This window comes from Pinus tabuliformis, chromosome 1_2, assembly GCF_031772625.1.
Source record: "Pinus tabuliformis cultivar Carrire ecotype Pingquan chromosome 1_2, CPIR1, whole genome shotgun sequence".
Taxonomy (NCBI): Eukaryota; Viridiplantae; Streptophyta; class Pinopsida; order Pinales; family Pinaceae; genus Pinus; species Pinus tabuliformis.
This window is the reverse complement of record NC_142298.1, coordinates 57,819,580-57,841,971: the sequence shown is the minus strand read 5'-3', so window position 1 is coordinate 57,841,971 and position 22,392 is coordinate 57,819,580. Positions and strand designations below refer to the sequence as shown.

At 38.2% G+C, this 22,392-nt stretch overlaps 1 protein-coding gene across 4 annotated transcripts in view; it reads right to left on the bottom strand.

The window, feature by feature from the left end:
- Nucleotides 1-8,331: 8,331 nt before the first annotated feature.
- LOC149204414 (C2 and GRAM domain-containing protein At1g03370-like) overlaps nucleotides 8,332-22,392 on the bottom strand; it is a 514,970-nt gene continuing 500,909 nt past the window's right edge. For all 4 annotated transcript variants that reach the window (XM_089394709.1, XM_089394711.1, XM_089394708.1 and 1 more), the window contains one exon: nucleotides 8,332-8,765. In XM_089394709.1, the coding sequence (XP_089250835.1) occupies nucleotides 8,556-8,765 (210 nt within the window). In that variant the 3' untranslated portion in view covers nucleotides 8,332-8,555. The remainder of the gene's footprint in view (nucleotides 8,766-22,392) is intronic.

The following is a 22,392-nucleotide window of genomic DNA, read 5'->3' as shown; positions in this document are numbered from 1 at the left end:
TAGATACTGCTTCTGCCCACAACTCCTTTTGCAAGTTAGCATTGCTAATCATGCTTCTGGCTCTTTCCATAAGAGTCTAATTCATACGCTCAACAACACCATTTTGCTGAGGAGTATAAACAATAGTTTTGTGTCTAATAATTCCCTCATCCTTACAGTTTTGTTCAAATTCTTTTGAAGTGAACTCACCACCATTGTCAGTTCTTAAACATTTAATAGATTTCCCTGTTCTTTTCTCTACCATTGCTTTAAATTGTTTAAAGACATTGAATACATCAACTTTCTTTTTTAGCATAAAGACCCAAACTTTACGGGAGAAATCATCAATAAACGTTAAAAAATATAGAGCACCTCCATATGATACAACAGGGGATGGTCCCACAGATCAGAATGAATATAGTCTAAAATATCTTTACTATTATGATTTCCAACTTTAAATCTCTGTTTACACTGTTTTCCATACACACAATGTTTACAGAAATCTAACTTCAAGGATTTCAGATCGGGAAGAGATTTACGTTTCATCAATATCTGAAGACCTTTCTTGCTCATATGAGCTAATTGCTGATGCCATAGACAAGTACCTGCTTCTTCCTTTTCTGACGCAACCGCTGCTTCACTGACCTGAGTACTTCCTTTTAACTTGTAAATATTTCTGACCTTTTCTGCTTTCATAACCACTAGGGCTCCTTTAAAGACTTTCAAGACGCCATCCTGACCTATAAACTTATAATCATCTGAATCCAACACGCCCAAAGAAATCAAAATTTTCTTCAAATCAGGTACATGTCTAACACTAGTTAATGTTCTAATTGTGTTATCATACATATTAATCCTGATATTCCCCATCCCAATAGTCCGACATGACACATTATTACCCATAAACACAGAACTACCATTTACATTTTCATACAAAGTAAACCAATTTCTGTGTGGACACATGTGATGAGAAGCACTAGAGTCTAACAGCTAGTTTTCTAAACCCTGAGAGACATTACATTTAGGTGAAGTTTCATCTATCATACATAATTCTTCAGCAGATAAAACTTCGTCTATCATACCTGAATCAACCTGATTCGCTTCATTCTTCAGGTTATCGGATTCTTTTTGTTTCCAACAGTCTTTCTTCAAGTGTCCAATTTTATTGCAGTGCCAACATTTTACCTTACACTTCTTTCCCTTCGATTTAGATCTGGAAGACCCCCTTGGTTTTCCCCTCTTTCCTTTGACTATGGCTTCTGATGTAGCTGTTTCAGTACTGTATTTCCTTCGTACTTCTTCAGACAAGAGAGCTCCCATGACTGATTCAAACTTCAAAGAATCAGCAGTGCTCAAGCTGATTGAAGTTATGAAGTGATCCCATGATTCGGGTAGAGAACACAGCAAGGTTATGGCTTTATCTTCTTCTTGAATTTTAACTTCCATATCTGTTAATTGACATATAAGTGTATTAAAAACATTCAAATGTTCTGCAACTTTTGAACCCTCTTTCATACTGTACAATTGTCTTTTCAGATAAATTCTATTGGTTAATGACTTTGTCATATAGAGCTTTTCCAGTTTTTTTCCACAATCCTGAAGCTATACTCTCTTCAACAATGTTGAAGAGAACTTCATCCACCAGGCACAACCTGAAGGTACTGAGAGCTCGGGCATCCAGGTCCTCCCAGTCTGAATCAGTCATGGTTGCAGGTTTCTTAGTTGCCCCATCCAATGCCTTGTGCAACAAGTAGATCCCTAACTTTCAGTTTCCAAAGAGCAAAATTGCTCTTGCCAGTGAATTTCTCCACTTCGAATTTTGCATTCAACATCTTGACCATTTCTTTCCTCCTAGGGTTTCGTTCTTTCAACTAGGGTTTCTTAAAAAAAAAATTAATTGTCTTCTTCCAACAAAGGATTTCCAAGTTTTTAATGCTTCCTACTTCAATTTTCTTGAAAATTTTTCACAAATTGACTTAGAAAACCTACAACATTTTTCTGAAAATTCCTTTTGTTAATTTCAGTTTCCTAAAAGGAAAAACCTTTGTTTTTTCGATTCAAAGAAAACCCTTTAACAAACCCTGAATTTATTCAACAATTTTTGGGAAAAAAATACCCGGCCTTTCACGCAGCTTTGACCAGCGTCTTCTTTCTTGCAAACTGCTCTTTGAGCTCTAGACAATGCACTACACCAGCGGTGGCTCTGGCTTCTTCAACCAATATGCATAGAATACAGCCTCTTCGTAAGCAACAAATGGGCCTCCTTGCCAATCCACGTAGAGAGCAGTGGTCCACGCAACGTCTCAACAATCAGGCATAGGTGTAGTTCTAATAGGGGAAATGAGGAAAGAAAATAAACATTCAGTTACACATTGACCAAGAAAAGCTCATAACTAACTGGAAAACTGAATTCAAACACACAAAGAACAACACAGGATTTATGTGGTAAAACCTTGATAGGGTGTCAAGGAAACATCCACGAGGCAAGGGATTGGAATCTCTATTCAATCAACAATGATTCTCCATGATTACATTTCTCGGGCATTCAATAGTTTTATACAAGCCTCCTCCGTTACATAACTGCTGTTTCGGTATAAAACTAACTAGTAGTAACTAATACAATTATTACTCGTATTTACATAATTCGTTGTCAAACTTCCAACATCTTCCACCTCCATATGGCTTAGAGATGAGGAGTCTTTAGTGTTATTAGGTCTTGAGTTGTGGTTGCAAACTAATGTCCCTTTTCTTTCTCCTAGTTGATCAACTTACATTCCCAGCTCCAGAGGTGTCTTCTAGCATGTTCTCCTTCTCCATATCCTTCTTCATCATCCCGCCATAGCATGATAAAGTACCTGCATATGTAATTCACTCATGACAAGATGACATCAGTTCGATAAATCCCTAGTCTAAGATGTTGCAAGATAATCCAATGATTGAGCTGGAACTGGGTGGCAAGCTGAGGGAGAGGCTCAATGACTACGCAATTGCACAACTCAGGAAGTCAAGGGTCAAGCTTGAGCCTTGAGACTGCATAATGCATAGTTCAAGCTGGATTGCGCAAGAATATTGCACAGTTGGGGAGCTCAAGGAGCCAGGTTGAGGGCTTGAGCACTAAATTTTCCCATTGCGCAGTTTTGGAAGGCAGAGTAGGCCAGGTGATTGCGCAATTGCACAATTCATGAGCTGAGGGCTGAGGCCTGAGCCTTGAAACTACGCAATACACAGTTCTGACTGGGCAGGAGAGAGAAATTACACAGTTTTGGAGGTCAGAGGCTGAGCTTAGGCACTGTGATTGCGTAGTTGGGGAGCTCAGGGAGACAAGAATTGTGCATTGCGTACTGCCAAGAAGAAGGGTTGTATCTTGAGGCCAGGTTTCCCTATTAGGAAATTTTCCAGTTTTGACTAAGTGTGGGAATCAAGAAGTTGATGTGAACAATGAAAAAACTTGATTGTGATCACACAAACAATTTACAACACAAAATAGATTATCCAAAACACTTGAACAACATACTTCTCTCAGTGCGACAACTTTGTGGTGACTTACGACAGGTGCAACACCAAAGATACACTTTGCGACGACCGTGATGACACTTGTGCAACACTTGGTAATGAGTGAAAAACATGTCTACATGACAAGAACAACTCATTATCGCAAATATTACCCCTTGAAACACACCAGAACTAGCTTTTATACAATGTGCGACACTTAACATGCTAAAAGATGACATTTGCTATATGAGTAGGAAAATTGTGAATGACACTTGCAATATGTGAACGATGGTGAAAGCGACACATGCCAGAGCAAAGATAACATGAAAGTGATACCAATTAAAGTGAAAACAAGCAAAATCAATAGTCGAAAACATGAAAACGATACTTGCGAAAGAGAATGTGCGCAAAACTGATAGTTTGAAAACTCACTAAAATAGAAGTACAAACGCAGCCAAATGTAAGACATTGTCAATGATAGTGCGCACTAACTATCGACATGGATTGAACCTTGCACAAAGATTGTCTTGATGGATTGTGCTATGCCTATTCAAGCTTGCGTAAAACAATGTGCTCATGAACTTGTTGCGAATTGAGCAAATGACTTTGATCGATCGCAAGATGCATAGTAGGCTCCAAAATTTAAGTGTAGGTAAAATTTTGGAGGGTGTTTGTCACATTGACAACATATTCAACTCAACATTCTAATGGAAAATTATAATTAATAATCTCATGAATTGTCTTTCCTATCTCACCCTCCTTTCCTTTTGTTCTAGTCACTTTAGAGGAGGAATCTCCTATGCTTAAACTTAAGTTCAATGTCAATAGGAGATCACTCATTTCTTTTTATTCTAGCCATTTTAGAGGAGAAATCCCCTGTGCTTCAACAAAAATTCAATGTCAATGAGGATCAAGCATTTGGTCTTCCCTTGAGTTTTCACTCTTCATCCAATGGACAACCAATAATGTTGCTAACCTTTGGCAACAACATCTTTGTTAAGATTACTACGATTTTAACCTTTTGTGGGATATTAGCAATGCCAAGTACGCTCAACCCCATACATACATACATACATGTGTGTGAGAGAGAGAGACCAGCTGCAACATTTATCATGTTTTGAGTGCAAATTTGATTATAAATTTGCTTGTTGATAATCATTAAAAGGCCACATATGCTACTTTATGGAAATAATTCATTACAATGGTGAAAACAAGCATAAGCTATACACTGGGTGTAATTTATAGATTCATGGCATTTAGCAAGCAACAAAAGAAATCTTAAATATGTGAAAGTAATATCTTGAAAACAAAATATACATAAACTTGCATTTTTAGATTAATTGGTTTTATTCACTTGAATTGATTAAATTGTTTAAATAATACACAATCAAGATATTACTTCAACCTTAGAAATATCATGGAGCCTAAGAAACAAATCACCATGCTGTTCTCATCAATCAAACAAAGTACAAGGCAATTGTTAGAACAACATACAAGACAATCTTGCTTACACACATACACCCATTCTTATAGATGTAGTTTTAATGTCAAATATATGCAACACCATAATATTTTAGTAATAAATAAGAAAACATTCAATAGAAAATCTAATTTATCATCCTAAAACAAAGCATATCAAAAGTTCATTAGAATTGTTGTAGAAAATCTAATTTATCATCCTAAAACAAAGCATATCAAAAGTTCATTAGAATTGTTGTAAAGCAAATCATTAGAGAATGAATTGCAAACATTTCACAAAAACTTTGTATAAAAGCAAGTTTGGAAATTTTAAAAATATGGTGTTATAAGAAATAAAAATATTGTAGCTTTAGAAAGCAATGCTAATTAAACAAAAAGTGTGAGTTAAAAGAGTTAGCTAGTCATATTGAAAAACTCTAATAAAATAAGTCATGCAAAACTTGTATAAAGAAATAATTTATATGATATCATTTTATTTATAATTTATCTCCTCATTTTATTAAGTAATGTATCAAATATTTAAATTCTCTTTGTTACAAGTGTATATCTATGTTATTATTGTTTATTATAGTCATTAGACTATAGTTGTCCACTCAGCCTTCTATATATTTAACTATGTACCTTTTTTTGTTTGCTATCCTCTCTATTCTATTCCATTAGTGGAAAACATGAAGATGTAATATCCCTTTCCATAGGTTGATATTATCTCATCATTGTTCAATTAAGAAAAACACTAATTTATAAGTTGATATCATCTCATTAATAAAAATACTGATTTATAAGTTGATATCATCTCATTAATGTTCAATTAAAAAAACACTAATTTACTCTTTCACATTTACTAATTATGTAATACTTTTATTTCCTACCATTTCAATTCTATGCAATTTTGTCAATATAACACCCAATCAGATAACCCAACATAATTTCATGGATGTTTTATAAAAAAATTATATTGTTATACTTCCCTTACATGCATATGTTGCTTTCAACTAAATTTTCTCAACATAATTTCATGGATGTCTAATAAAAAAAATTGTATTATTATACTTTCCCTTACATGCATATTCTCTCTCCCTGGATGTTTAATGAAAACGTTATATTATTCTACTCTATCTTACATGGATAGGTTGTTTTCAACCAAATTCTCTTTCTTTGTTAAATATAAATGTTATTAAAATGTAAATTTCCTACTTTATATATACATCGCAACTATCAGAGGAAGGACGTATCACAACTATCAGAGGAAGGACGTGTGGGCAAGATGCCCGTTGGTTGTTTTGATGGGGCTTCCACAAATGAGGTATGTGGCAGTGGGTGGTTATATCTTTGAAGCCGGATGAGTTTTTCCATTTTTGCTGGTACAGTGGGGTGGGATCCAACACCAGAGCTGAACTTTTGGCTCTTTGGGGTGTTTTATTTTGCACCAAAGCCGTATGAGTTTTTCCATTTTTGCTGGTACAGTGGGGTGGGATCCAACACCAGAGCTGAACTTTTGGCTCTTTGTATTTTGCACCAATTGGCTGGACATCGAGGAGATGGACATATTGATCATCGATTGGGTTGAAATGAGATCAAAATTGGAGTCACCTATGTTGACAAATTGGAAGCAGAGGATTAGGCTTCTGACAACGCGATTCAAGAGGATTTCATTCTCACATATACCGAGTACAAAACCATGTGGTAGATGGTCTATCCAAGGAGGGTAGTAGTATTGAGCCTGGCCAGATCAAATTTACGCTTTCTCAGAGTGGCTCCATTCAACAATCTGGTTTTATTATATATTGAGAGCATGTTTCGATAGGATTTCGAGGACTCTGTTCTGTTTGAGCGATTATGTTTCTGCAACACAGTCGAAAAGAGTGACAATCGTCATCGCCTGTTTTGTTTGAGCTACATGTTCCTGTTGAGTCGCAGAGATATGAGTCACAAACGTATATGATTAGGTTTATTATGCTTCCTTAAATTGTTTTTTGTTTAAAAAGACAACCTGCGTCACTAGTTCAGGGATAGGGATAGAGGTAAGAAGATAGATATGTGGCCTGTACGGCTTTGCGATGGAACTGGACGAAGAACAATGCATATGTAACAATTTTTTTTTTTTTTTTTTTTCCGAAGGTGGTAAAACCTATCAACTCAGGTGTCAAACCAACAGTGAGGACAGCCATCTCTGGCTGCTATCCGCGAATGCTGGGATGACTCATCACTGTTAAATAGAAAAACCACGCCACCTGACATAACCCTGCTGGTGGTCCGTAATCGGGAGCAGGCTCTCACTCCTGCCAGATGCCTCTGGGTCTTGGGCCGTTAACCTGTTTCCTTACGTCCGAGGAAGACGAGCTCTTAGCCAAACTTTTATTATTAATGAACGCTGTGTTTTTTCTTTTTTGAAATATATATATATATATATATATATATTATCAAGCTTTGCTGTTCTAAAGATATGATTCAACTCCCATTTTTTTCGACAATTACTTAATATCATAAAAAAGAGTATATAATTTATCTCAAACCTTAAATCTACCATAAATTCAACATAACCTTAATGCTCGTGAGTGATAAGTATACAAAAATTTTAATTTACCACCAATATAAAATTATGAAAGCTCACATTCTACATAATTTTTAATTTCCCCATCTTGCCTTTTTTTTCAATCCCTCTAGGTGCTCAACAAAAACACCAAAACTAGGATCTATGCTAATACAGGTTCGATGCAATCGTGATCTATATGAAGATTAATTAAGAACACGTTCACTGTTTACGAAAGTGGAACGTAAAACACTATTTATTGTCTATCTTGGGTTCCATCACGATTCTCTCATTTAAAAAAAAACAACTTTTAGTTAGAAAATGTTTCAAACATTAACGCAATGTAAATAGGCATCTTTACCCAAACAACAGACATAAAACTGGCAACAATAAAATTATCTTTTATTATTTTTCATGCATTCAATTACCATCATAAACAACCTTGATAACAGCTGGTCTCTTGCCGCTGGTAAAGCTCATATGCTTTCAAAAGCTCCAAAATCTAATATAGCTGTTTGTATAATGGTGGCTAGTACACAAATTGTCGAAGGCATCATTAAGTGTGACATCTGTAACTGGTTCATAATTTTGGAGCGTGTTCCATTGAACATTTCAATACAATATAGCATTTTGGAATTCAAATGGTACATGCAGGTTAGCTAACATGGCATTATAACATTCTCAGGGGGAGGCGGGGTTGATATTAATCCACAAATACCTCACTCGGAATAAATCATAGGTTGTTGCTAAAACAATTATGATACAGCAGATATCCAAGATGGAAATAATGAATAGCCTTATTTAAGTGGACAATTATTAAAATGCCGCACAGAGTACCCCTGTACATGGTGTATAGGGCAGAGAAGAACAAATTCCTGAGACTCCTTCCGCATCTGCTATGGCTAAATTTTATTCGTTTTGTACTCCTTTGGAGTTTTCAACGCTGAGGCTTTTGTGAATTTCCAACAGATGGACTTATTCACCAAGTCTATTTTATTTAAAGGAAACGGTATACTCCTGCAATGGACTGAATTTGACATTTGATACAATATTTGCTACTGGAGAACATATTCTATCAGAACAAACTATTGTTGTTATAGGCAAGCAGCTCTGTAACAATCAATTCTGTGTTCTCCTTGAGTAGTCTTGTGAAATTTCGCATACATTTTTTTGTTATTCTTTCCTGAAACAATGTGCTTTTCTGCCAAGCAACCCCCAAGAAAACTTTGCAAGCTGATATTGGAGGATCCAATGATAAATTTTTAAGTTCCCTGCGTACGTGTACCTGCATCGAAAAACGATAGAATGCTCTGCATGAATGCTCCAGACAGACGCACATCAAATTAACATATAGTGTACAAGCAATTGATGACTTTTATCGATTAGCTTCCAGAGGACTGTCTAAACTTTCCCTATGATTTTTGTTTAAATTGCACATCGTAGTGTAGGTTTTTTCAGGAGAAAAAAAACAAAACAACCTTCATTGATTAAAGAGGTGTTTACATGGACATAGATCTTTACACAGCAAGCCCGAATACATAGACAGGAGACAGTAATCTGTTGACCCAGAAAAAACCTCGCCATTACAAAAACCCAAAAATCAAATCGAGAAACATGGGACGCCCATTGACCAGGGGATAGTCAAAGATACATAATATAAACTAGAGAGAACACATTATTCGGAAGATGCGGTCCGGCGAGCCCACAAATAGAGAAAAAAAACGGCAAAAGGAAGAAAAACCGGCAAGGCAATTGACCATTGAAGCCAAACATAAACAGAGCAAGGGGGCAAGAAGAATTAAATCTCAAAAGTTCCTTCTCCGCAAATAGAACCATTTATCAGATGCTCGAAGTGCATCAGCCCCGGAAAGATAGAGATGCCTCGCTTGGATAAAGCATCAGCCCCTGTTTTCTGCTCTCTGTAAACATGCTGGAAGGATATCTCGGTGAACGAGGGAATTAAGGACCTGATATTCTCCATCCAGTTGCATAATGAAGGAACCTCAATAGCATTTCTCCCCTGAACCCATTGGATGATTGAATGATCAAGATCTTCTCGATGGCAAGCCAAAGGGCACACTGCAACATTCCCCAAAGGGCCACCATTTCAGGCCTACAATTAGAGCCAATTCCACAATGCCAAAAGAAGCGATAGGCTTGGGAAGGATTTGTCTTAATGAGGACTCCGCACCGGCACTGTCCTCCAGAAGAGGCTCCGTCAAAATATCCAATGGGAAAAGAATTCCCCAAATCAAACATAGGAAATTAAGCAGGAATGAGGCTTGGGAGACCAAGGTCCAATCTCCAGGAAGTATACAACAACTGTGAGGCTGGAAATCTTGACATCCGAGGGTTTATCCTCAAAAATACATCCATTCCTGCAGTGCCAAATCTCCCAAAGAATATACAGATCAAAACCTCGCCATTACAAAAAACCAAAAATCAAATCGAGAAACATGGGACGACCATTGACCAGGGGATAGTCAGAAGATACATAATATAAACTAGAGAGAACACATTATCCGGAAGAGGCGGTCCGGCGAGCCCACAAATAGAGAAAAAAACGGCAAAAGGAAGAAAATCCGGCAAGGTAATTGACCACTGAAGCCAAACATAAACAGAGCAAGAGGGCCAAGAAGAATTAAATCTCAAAAGTCCCTTCTCCGCAAATAGAACCATTTATCAGATGCTCGAAGTGCATCAGCCCCGGAAGGATAGAGATGCCTCGCTTGATAAAGCATCAGCGTCGGTTTTCTGCTCTCTGTAAACATGCTGGAAGGAGATCTCGGTGAATGAGGGAATTAAGGACCTGATATTCTCCATCTAGTTGCATAATGAAGGAACCTCAAGAGCTCTATAATGTCCCAAATGAGATAAATTTGGAACAAGCTCAAATTTTTAACTCAGAAACATTCCAGATAAAAATTTGATTCATAAACAGAAAATTGCCATGTAATATTAAACAAAAAAAGTACTGCAATCCCATAACACAATGAACAGGAACAACCTCAGCTTTATTATATTAAATAAATTGGGGTTTATATGCACATACACCCATATAGCTGAGATAAGTTGGCTTCAAACAGATATACAATAATGCCACAATCGGCCTCCCAAACAAACTGAAAACCAATAAATTGCAACCTGTGAATCCTGAATGGATTCACCAAGCGAAGAGATGGGTGCTCACCCACTCTCACTGAATCACCCAAGGGTTTCCGTCCTGGGGCTACTGCTAGAGTACTGCTAGAGTAGAGAACCGGGTTCTCAACCTCTCATACAAGAAACAATATTAGATCCAAGATGTCCTCCAATGGACGACTCCTCTTTTATAGATTTGATGGACTCCTCTAGAACCTTCTATTTTATAATTATTTTAATCATGGAGCACTTTTCCCTCTTTTATTTCAATTAAAATATTCTTTTAATGCGGGAAAATGGTAAATTGGCCACCATGTCTCCTTAGGTTACTGAAACTCACATCTAACCATCCCATCCTGTAGATGTTCCCATTCTGGTTCAAACGAGCTATTACACTAAGGTGTTCCACCAATTAATCTCCTCGGAATGCCACCTCGAGCATAATTAATTAAGTTATGCCCAATAATAATGTTGATTTCTTAAAGTTGTCGGAATGTGATGGAACGAAAGACAAACCGTGCGGATGATGGAATATGCCAAGCGAATGCCATCAAATCCCATAAAAACTCCTCAAAACTCCATCAAAACCCCTGATGACATAACCCTGCTCCATTTACCTAGCCATCTCCTAACCTAAAAATCCACCTTGGATGCACTATGAAGAAGAATAAAAATGGGGACATGATAGATGCCTCACTTGGATAAAGCATCAGCTTCGGTTTTCTGCTCTCTATAAACATGCTGGAAGGAGATCTTGGTGAACAAGGGAACTAAGGACCTGATATTCTCCATCCAGTTGCATGATGAAGGAACCTCAAGAGCATTTCTCCCCTGAACCCATTGGATGATTGAATTTGCATCACCAATGATCAAGATCTTCTCGATGGCAAGCCAAAGGGCACACTGCAACATTCCCCAAAGGGCCACTATTTTAGTGCTACAATTAGAGCCAATTCCATAATACCAAAAGAAGCGATAGGCTTGGGAAGGATTTGTCTTAATGAGGACTCCGCAATGGCACTATCCTCCAGAAGAGGCTCTGTCAAAATATCCAATGGGAAACAAATCCCCCAAATCAACATAGGAAATTAAGCAGGAATGAGGCTTGGGAGACCAGGGTCCAATCTCCAGCAAGTATGCAACAATTATGAGGTTGGAAATCTTGACATCCAAGGGTTTATCCTCAAAAATACATCCATTCCTGCAGCTCTAAATCCCCCAAATAATATACAAAGGGACTGCTCTGTATTCTTTCTATCTTGTTGTCCAGGAAACAAGACAACAAAAGATTGAAGAGCAGTCCACTTGAGTATTAATCTTCAGTAACCTTGAAACTTCCTCCCAAATAGGTAGTGCAAATGGGCAACTTAAAAAAAAAAATGTACACAATCTTCAAATGACAGCCTGCATAGTGGACATCTCCCAAACCCCTGAAAGCCCCTGTTCATCAGATTTTCCCAAGTAAGGATTCGATTGTGGATAGCCAACCACGAGAAGCATTTGAGCTTGAGAGGGATTTCCCATTTCCACATGTGAGCAATCTAGTTTGCAAATGGGTTCGGTTGATTATTTATAGAAATATAAGAGTCAACTTCTTTTGCAGAAATAATCCCTGTAGCTACATGCCCACCCCATATGAGCTTATCCAGTTTTTGGGGCAATGTGATTCCAGCCTCGCTCAGCTGATTGCGATAGAGTTCCCATTCAAACTCAAGGTTCTCCAGAAGTCCAATCTCCCAAGCGTGGGGCCAGATTGTTGAAGAGAGAACAGAATGGTAGCCATTACTAAGATTTGCAAGGGTACAAAATCCCTGCAAGTTGAGCATTTGAATAGTAGGGGCAGAAAGGACATGGTTTCTAGGCAATCCCTTGATTGCGTCCAGACCAATGAGAATTCTTTCCCCGTCACCCACCTGCCAACATAGATTATCACATAGCCAAGGGATAGCAGTCCTCAGGCTGCGCTAGATAAAGGATGCTTTGGAACTTGATGGCACTCCAGTTGCAATCCAATCCTCCAAATTTGATTGCTGAAGATATTTTCCAAAAACTATGTCTTGCCATAGACCATTTCCAATGAAAACCTGCCATAGGTTTTTGGATAGCAAGGCTAGATTAAATTGCTTGGAGTCTCCTATACCCCACCCACCCATTTGAACTAGCCTAGCAATGTATTAAATTTATCACTGAGCCAAGTCTAATCCAAGACCTCATATTTGGTGGGCTTTAAATGGCATCCCAAATATTTAAACCCTCCGGACAGAGGTCTAATTTTGATCCCAAATAAAGAGGTGAGTTGTAGAATCACCTCAGAATCTCCAGCATCAGATATGATCTCTGGTTTTTATTTGTTAATGTTGAGGCCAGATGCTTTGCCGAACTTAGTTAAAACCTGGTAAAAAAACCTCCCATTCTGGAAATTTATTTTCCCAAGAATAGAGGACATCGTCCACGAACATGAGGTGAGTTGCAGAAAAATTCCTTGTTACCCTTCAACCCATTATTGAACTAGCCTCCTTCTCAGTCCCAAGTCTCTACTTAATGCATCGATGACCAAGATAAAAAGGAGAGGGGAAAGAGCACATCCTTGTCTCAACACCCTAGAAATTTTGAAAAACTCGGTAGGCTCACCGTTGATTAATAAAACCATGGATGCCCAAGATACATAGGCCAGAATCCATTTGACATGCCAGTGGGGGAAGCCTATTTTGTAGAGGATCATTATGAGGAACTCCCAATCTACCCTGTCATAAGCCCTAATAAGATCTATTTTCATGAGACATGCTTTCAGCTTCCTCGTTTTAATTGTGTGTATGCACTCTTGAGCAATTGCCACCACTTCCTGTATTCTTCTATCAGATAGGAATCTGAACTGCTCCGGGATGATGTGCAAAGAGAGAATCTTCTTTACTCCGATGGCTAGGAGTTCAGAATCATTTTATAAACAAAATTGCATAAGGAGATGGGTCTGTATTTAGAGAAATATAGGGAGTTTGTCTTCTTAGGAATGAGAGTAAGAAAGGTTGCGTTGGAGGCACTTGATATGTGTTGAAGAATCTAGGGAAAATTAAGATAATGAGATTCTTCTTGCCATTAACTATTTGTGAGGTATTTTAACTTTTTCTTCTTAGCACAATCTTTGCTTGTTATTATTAGAGTGTGTCTTCTCAATTCATCAAATAGTTACCAAAACAAAAGAAACAAGAACACAAGATGTTGGCTTTCTGCCAAGGCCAAAACCTCTCACTCTTTGAGAGGAAAACCCGCACAAAAATTCTTCTTATAGAGATTCGAATTGATGAATACCAAGACCATGACCCTTGACCATTAGGCCACTCCAAGACCAAGACACCAATCCTCTTCTTCATCACTGCCACTGAAGTCATCACTGCTGCGACACTGAAGTCATCATTATTGCATCACTGAGATCATTGCACCTTGTTGCACCTTCACATTCACATTATGCCGAGATTATGACTGTCTAGTATGCCGAGAGTGTATTATTGTGGGACCACTTAGATCCTCATCATCATAACTAGGCCGAGACTATGACTGATTTTTTTCTCCCTGCACCGAGATCATCATAGGTGTGTCGAGACTGTTTAGTATGCTGAGACAGTGATTGTGTTCTCTCCACATCCGAAGTCTTCGTCATCACAGATATGCCAAGATTGTCCGAAAACAAAGATGCTTATCCGAAACATTGAACTATTGTACCCATCCGAAGTTTTTGAGCTTGCAGATAGACCTCTGAAGTGACGTTCGAAATTCTTCCTATAACTATCCTCCTATACTTCCTGTACCCATCCAAAAATCACAAAGAATCTGAGTTTTGTTCTGTACTTTTGCACAAACCCTAGCTGGTTATTTATAGTATTTTGTCCTCCATAAATGCGCTGTCGTGTCAAGCTGAACGGGCGTGTCTCCATAGGTGAGCTGACATGACTTCTTTTAATTCGATTTGTTGGCCGACTTCTTCAAGAGGGATTGTGCTTGTCTTTGGAGGGTTGTTAGACATTTCTATAGACTTGTATACATTTAACATAGGCTCAAGAAGAGCTCTTCATACATGACTTTGACTCTTTGACTCAATAATAAATCCTAAGGCTCTCAATGGGAGCCACTAATATATAAACCTCTTGCTCATGAAACCCATGCAACAAGGCATACAAAAATAATTTTATTTCTTTTATTTCATCATTTACAAAGATCATGTCATTATGAAGATCGAACCTAGTTACCCTTTCTTCAACACTCCCTCTTAACTAGGGAGGTATTCATAATGGTACTTGGTCATTCTCAATATGAAGAATTTCTCATAAGAAGAATTAGATTGATAATCCCATCTGTATAGCATCATATCAACCAACATTGTCACAGTGCAAGGCCTTGACTAACAACTCCATCTCTCCACGAGATCATGAGCTACAATGTTGGCGAGACCAATGACTATAGACACCTTCATCATTGTCTCTCAAGGTACATACCCACCCGGGTGTTCACTGAGTATGACCTTCTAGGAATATTCTTATCTTGGGTTCCCAACCCTAAAAGAATATTGGTCCTCTTACTTGCTCTTATCTTGGATGTCCTACACATCCTCAAAGAGCATCGGATGCCAGATGATTACCCACTTCTCTATTATTTCTTCTCAAGTGAAGACAAGAATGTTGTGTCTATCTCTCCCTCTCAATTAGGGAGGATACGTCTATCACGTGTCTACATTTCTCTTCATGGCCTTCACTAAGACTTATGGTTGTTAGTCCTGGTCTAGTGCATGACACATGAAATAGAGAAACACAACTCTCACTCCTCCTTAATCAGGGGTGACCCAATCCAAGCTCCCTCTTGATCAGGGACTTGTCAAAGCTCCCTTTTAACAAGGGACTCTCCTTTTCATCAACAACTTCTTTTTCATGGGTCCTTCAACTGCTTGATCAACTTCCTTCCTTGATGCCATGAAATTTAGTCGAGCTTCTTCCTTGTAGGGTTTTATCCATCCATCACTTTCCTTCTTGGTTCATCATGTCACTCCTTTCTTCGTGGAAAGTGGCCTTCTTGATACATATCTGGAACCTTTGTCATATCGTTACTTCTTCATCATGTTTCTTTCAGGGATTTCCATCCACCACATGGATGCTTGTTGTACTTGTACTTACAACTCTTGCTCCAGTATCCCTGCATGAACTCATCCAGATATTATTCAAGAAATCAAAACATAACATTTAATCAAATAGTACCTTACAAGATGGCTCTTCATCATGACATCTTCCTATAGGTATCAACATCTTGCATACATGTTGACACATCTCCCAAACATATCCATTGTCAAGGGTCTCCATCTTTTTCAGACTTCCATTAGAGTCTTCATATCTTTCTGGGAGATTTCCTAGTCAAATCTTCTTGGTCCTTTGGATGTTGATTGTCTTCATCATGGTTGCATATCTCACGATCTCTTCCTTCCTCACACATTCCTTTCCTAGGAGCTTTCAATTAAATTTTCTTAATTATAGTCAACCACCTTGTTGACCACTACCGGTCAACTACCCATGCAGTACATTCCCCTTTTCTTTGCAAAAAGGGGCAGCATCTGATCGACACGTCCGTGCCAGCCTACAGTCATCAACAACTTGATCATTTTAATTGTAAACCCAGTCTGCATGTATGAATTGTAAATAATCTAAGCAGATCAGAGTCATGTATGTAAAATTGCCTAGGTGGACCTAACTTTCTAATGATGATCTGCGTCCCGGGAGGTTTTTCGTCTCACCGATCTACGATCGGCAGAGTTTTCCTTCAACCTGACCCCAAAGCCGGGATGCATTTTGTTATTAGAACTTTAGGAGAAATCCTAGCGTGTTAATCTGCTAGATTATAGTTGTGTCGCAGAACTGGGTGGTTTATGAGGGTCTATGTTAAAGTGGGTTTGTCCCCTTAAGATGTAAATTGTAAAAGTCATGATGTAATGTGTCTTGAGGGTTGAAAAATGTTTTAGTCCCCTCATGAGTCCTAAGTCCTAGGTCCTAGGTGATGTTTCCAACGGCTTAGTTCGAATGATCCATTTAAGAAAATAAATAAAATACTAAAATAATAAAATAAATAAAAATTAAAAAATTAAAAAATTAAAAAATCAAATAAATAAAAAATAATAAAATATTCATGAAATAAAGCAAAAACCCTAAAAAATAAAATAATAATATTTTTGGTGAATGCATGCAAAATATCTTTTTTAATAAAATCGACGGATGAGATCAGGGGATGTCTTGATCCTAATCGACGGTCGAGATCACTTCAACATGGATCACTCAAACTAGCTGTTGGGATCATTTCCTTTATATAGGGTCTTAGGGGGTCATTTTTTTTTTTTTATCTGATCTGTGAGTCTGTACTGAAAAAGCTCTCTTGTAATCTGATTTCTGGTTAATAAAAGAAGACTTTGGGGTCCAAAATTCTTGCTGGTGTTACTCTCTGGAATTGCTGTGAGATGTTTATTTTTCTGCATATTTCAGTTTTCAGCCATTAATAATAGCTTGTTTTCAGAGTATTGTGAGCACAGGTATCTTGTTCACTTGCTAGGGTTTGAGTGTTGTTAGGGTTTCTGAAATAATGGCAGGTATCTCCATTATTTCCTGAAATCTAGCAGCTTTCTCGCTCTCTTTATTGATGGTTGCTTGAGATGTGCAGGAAATATTTAGGTGAAGGATATTGGTGGGCGTTTGGGGAAGTTCTAGGCTGAACCAGCCGACTCCCACAGGCTTTTCTTTGCAGAGCCTTGCTGATTTTGGCCCTGGGTTAATCATTAAGAGTTTATTTCCTATTTTACATGAGAGATTTTCTTTCTGTTCACAGCAAAGTTCAAATTTCTGATATATTGAAAACATTACTGTAATTATTGTCAAATTTGGCTGTCCTAGAGCTGTGAAAATTTTGACTTTAGGTAAATTTTGAAGGGTTTACTGCAAAATTTTGTATATCTGCCAAATTTCTTTTTTTCTGCAGGGTATCTGTCATCAGGGTTACACCCTTTTGATTTTGGCATTCGACAATTTAGAAATTGGTGAACTGGCTTACGTTTCCATCCACCGCTGTCGTCTTTCACCGTGCCTGCGTTACCAGTCGTCAAAGTGATTTCAAACTGCAATAAGGGCAGTCCAGCATTGGTATATACGGGCCAGAAGAGCAGTTTCAGGACAGTCAGGAGAGAAAACTCGGCACGCTGCATCAACGTGAAAGCCAAACATGAATGAGGGTGCGTTCTGTGTGGTTTAATCGTCCCAGGTATTTCCAAAACCCTGCTGTCTTCATTAACTTGCAAGCACATCACCAAACTTACGAAAACGTCTCTGAAACACCTGCGTATAGTTCTTTTGGGGAAAACACGTAGCCCGATATTTCAAATCGTTTCTTCTCGGCGTTTGATTCATTAATGAAATCGTGGATTGCTCAGCATTATAGTTTGTTTGAAATTTTGTTTTAACAGCTAGGGTATCTCTGAAAGTGCCGTGCCCATTGCCGTCTCATGACTTCGTTCTAATGCATTTGATGCAGTCCAATTATTCATCTAATGCGGTTTACGCACTGTGAAGCAGACGAGAGCATTTCGGGGTCATTTTGCCTGCTGTCGTTTTGTTTTTATGAGTCATTCTGTTGATGCGTAGTCACAGTTACGGCTTTTCCTCATTTGATTAAGCGCATTTTCGATTTCCCAGTTTCTTTCCCGAGCCAGGGTCACGATTGCGTTATTTCTGGGCATTTATTTGTTTGTCGACTGTTTGCATTGCGTTCTGGGGCTTGCATCACGCCATCCCTCTGCTCTAAACGTCAACGAAATCTTTGCTCCATCCTCGAAACCCTTGCTTCATCCTCGATTTCGTGTAACTGGGTCTGGCTGCCTCTGATATCCATTTACTCCCGCGCGTTGATTTTGTGACTGCGTCGTTTTGGGTTTGGCCTGCGGCTGTGCTGCATTTAAGTTTTCGTCCCCATTTCTGGATACGTCCGCAGTCGTGGTTCGGGTTCATCATAATTTTGGTTTGATCCTGTAGCGTAGGTTAACTTAGGTTATAGTTTCGATCAGTTTTTTTTTTTCAGTTTTGAATTGTTTCATATTAATTACGTTTTGTTTGTATTTTGAATAGTTTCATTTTATTACCAATAGCTTCATAAAAAATATATATATATATAAAATGCATTTCATTGTTTAGATTTTAAAATTAAATTTGATTTTATCTTTTAGATTTTAATTTGTTTACTTTTAGTATAGTTTAGATTTAAAATTTTCATTTTCAAATATAAAAAAAAAAAAAAAGAAGAAACTGTGGAAAAATTTTCTTGCTTGCAGAAATTTTCATGTTCAGATTCAAAAGTTACTGATGTTAAATGAATATTTACTCGTACATGAATGTTAGCTGCATGTGGTATCTAGTCAATGACTGTGTGATTGATTAAAGCATTTATCTCTTTTTAGTCGTTGGATATCGTTATTTGAGGAACTTTGTGGTTTACTAGATATTTAAAGCATTGTTCTCTTTATTTGATGATAAATGATTGCTGTTTGTGGTTCATGTTCTTATATCATCTAGTTAGTAATCATTTAAGCACCAATCTCTTAAGGCACTGATCTATCAAATTAATAAAATCATCTTAGTGCTTCTCGTCTCCCAGCCCAACTGTTTGGCAGTTGGCCTCCATCCCCTCTCAGGGTCTACCCCCCTTAGCCGCGGGAGACAGGCTTAAACGGAGGGATCGAGGATCAGAGTGACAGCCCCCGGTCCGAGCGTTGTCGTGTCAATCCGCGCGACAACATTTTTTGGCGCCGTTGCCGGGGATAGAGTTTTCCTGTCCTTGGTTCTTTCATTTCAAGCTTGTCTGTGCTTAACTTCTTGTTCAAGTGGCGACTCCACTTCCCATATTATCTGCAAGAGTGTACACTAGAAGACATCCAAGCAGTCTGTGCAACCCCACTCCTGATCCTGAAAAGGTTTACAGGGTGCGATCACACAAACTCGCTTCTCGCACACTCCTTACAAATCTTGGACAAGAAGCCCTTTCTGACATTCATTTGCTCTTTAGGGGTCGAGTTAGGCGTAGCACCATGGGTATGTATGCCCCTTGTGATTTTTCTAACATCCCAGGGTACCCCAATGATATTCCATCTGTTGGGATAGACAAATTACCTAACTTTCAAGGAGACAATGCTATTACTGCTAATTCCCATTTGCGAGATTTCAACATATGGTTGGCTAAGTATGCTAGATCTCCTGATTTTGATCATGAAGATGTCAGGATAACCCTTTTTATCTTGACTCTAGGAGGTGATGCTTATGACTGGTTTACAGAAAAACCTCCAAATTCATTTGACTCTTTACAATCAATCGTTAATTCATTTAAAGAGAAATATGGAGATAAGAGAGAGGGAAGACATCTTGTAAGAGCTCTTACTCTAATGAAAAAGAGAGAGGATGAAACTGTTGAAGAATTTAATAGAAGGTTTAATGGTATTATTAGAGAATTACCTCAAGACTATAAACCTACAGATAAAACTCTCCAAGATTTTTACATTGATGCCTTTGGTCCTGAACCTTCTTATGAGTTAAGGCGTGCTAAACTTGGTGATTATCGAGATTGCCAAGCCTTAGCTATAGAACTTGAAAAGGACAAGGCAGCTTCTGGGAAGTCTGAAATCCCAGGTTATGATAGGGCTGCTACAAAACTAAAGGAACCTAAGGGAAAAGCAGCCCAAGAGCCTGAAAATGAACTTGTTCTCAAGTTGCTTCAAAAAATTGAAACCATGGAAATTAATCATAACAAGGAGATAAACACTTTGCAGAATAGGTTGATTCAAATGGAAAGAGCGCAATCGCAAAATTTTCAACCTCGAAATAATAATAACAGAAATAGTAATTGGCAAAGAAAGGGTCAATCCAGTGAGCAGAGGCCTCCTAATCCGCTTACTAATCTGGTTGATAATGCTCCTCCTTACTGTCGTGCTTGCGATGCTTTTCACGAAGAGTCCTCTTGTCCCATCATCAGAAGACTCCTAGATAATGGAATGTTTGGGACAGGTGAGCAAATAAACGTAGTAGGGAGCAAGTTTCCTTTGCCTATGAATGATTGGATAGACGTTAAGGAAAGGAGCTATGATGTTGTGAATCCTCAATCTGCTTTTAGTATAAATAACCTTGAAAACGAAGATGACATTTTGGCCAGGTTATATGGTGAGAAACCCTCTCCTGAGAAAATTCTGGAAATTGCTAGAGATAAGGGTTTAACATACCAGAGAAGGGATAAAGATCAGAGCGGGACTCAAATTCCTCGTCGAACTTTAAACCCTGGTATAAACTCTGGAATAGATGTCGATTTGGGGAGTTGGTTTAATAATGCTAAAATCTGGGTTCCCGTATCTGAGATCGCTAAGATCCCTTCCCAAAGAGACAAGTTACTAAAAGTAATTCAGGGTCCTCAAGTCAACGCTTCTCAACAGAAGATTCGTGAGGTTGACTATCATGATGCTCCTATTTATCTGCAAAGCGTAGATGCTGATAACAAGGATCATCAACCCTTCTTTATCACCTTATTAGTCAATGGGTATAAATTGAATAACTGCATGTTGGATTCAGGTGCATCTGCTTGTGTTATGACTAAAAGGGTTATGGAACATCTTAACTTAAGAGTTTCCAGACCCTACTATAATATATGTGCCATGGATTCCAAGAAAATCGAAGTACATGGTTTAATCAAGGATTTGCAAGTTCATCTTTCGGTTTACCCAGACATCATGGTTGTTATGGATATTGTCGTCGTTGATGTACCTGATGCTTGGGGTATGCTGTTATCTAGAAAATGGGCCTCTGATCTAGGGGGAAGCATTCAGATGAATTGGTCATATGCTATGATTCCTTCTCCTAGCGGTGATGGTTTCGTTAGACTAAATAGAGAGCCCGAGAGGAAATTTCATGTTGAAGATCCTAAAAAGCCTCATAACGAAATAATTAGAGAGCAATCTGACATCGGGAACTATTCTATCATGTCTAACTTCATAATTCCTCCCGATGATAAGGTAAAAATTTTTAAAGATGAAGTCTGGTATATGTACTTCGATGGTGCATTCTCTAGTCATGGTAAGGGTGTTGGAATAGTTCTTAAGTCTCCCCTTGGTCACATATTCAAGTTTGCCTATCGTTTAGAGTTTGAAGCAACCAACAATGTCGCTGAGTATGAAGCCATATTGTTGGGACTTGAATTGGCCAAAGCTTTGAGGATTAAGTTGCTTAGCATCAAGGGGGATTCCGATCTGGTTATCATGCAGCTTAAAAACAAATTCACATGTAGAAATCAGAGATTAAGAAACTATCGAAATGCTGTGTGGGATACTATGGAGCACTTCGATGCCCTTAACCTTGAAGCGATTCCTAGAGAGCTAAATAGTTCGGCAGATGAACTTGCCGTAGCTGCTACCACTTTCCAGTTGTCTGACGAGTTAATTAACGATAAAATTAAAATGGAAGTAATATTCAGACCATCTGTTCCAGACAACTCAGAGCATTGGCAAGTTTTTAATGATGAAAAACAAGTCGTTCGTTTTCTCAATAGTTTAGACGAGTTTGAGGATTTCCGGTTAGTTTCTGGCGAGGATGGGTCTTTAGATCATAGACATATCATAAATCCTACTCCTAGAAATGTGGTTTCCTTAGAGAAACATTTTGATCGGCATGATGCCACGAAGCTCAGAGAAGAAAACAAGTTGGACCCAGGCGAGTACATTGAAGTTA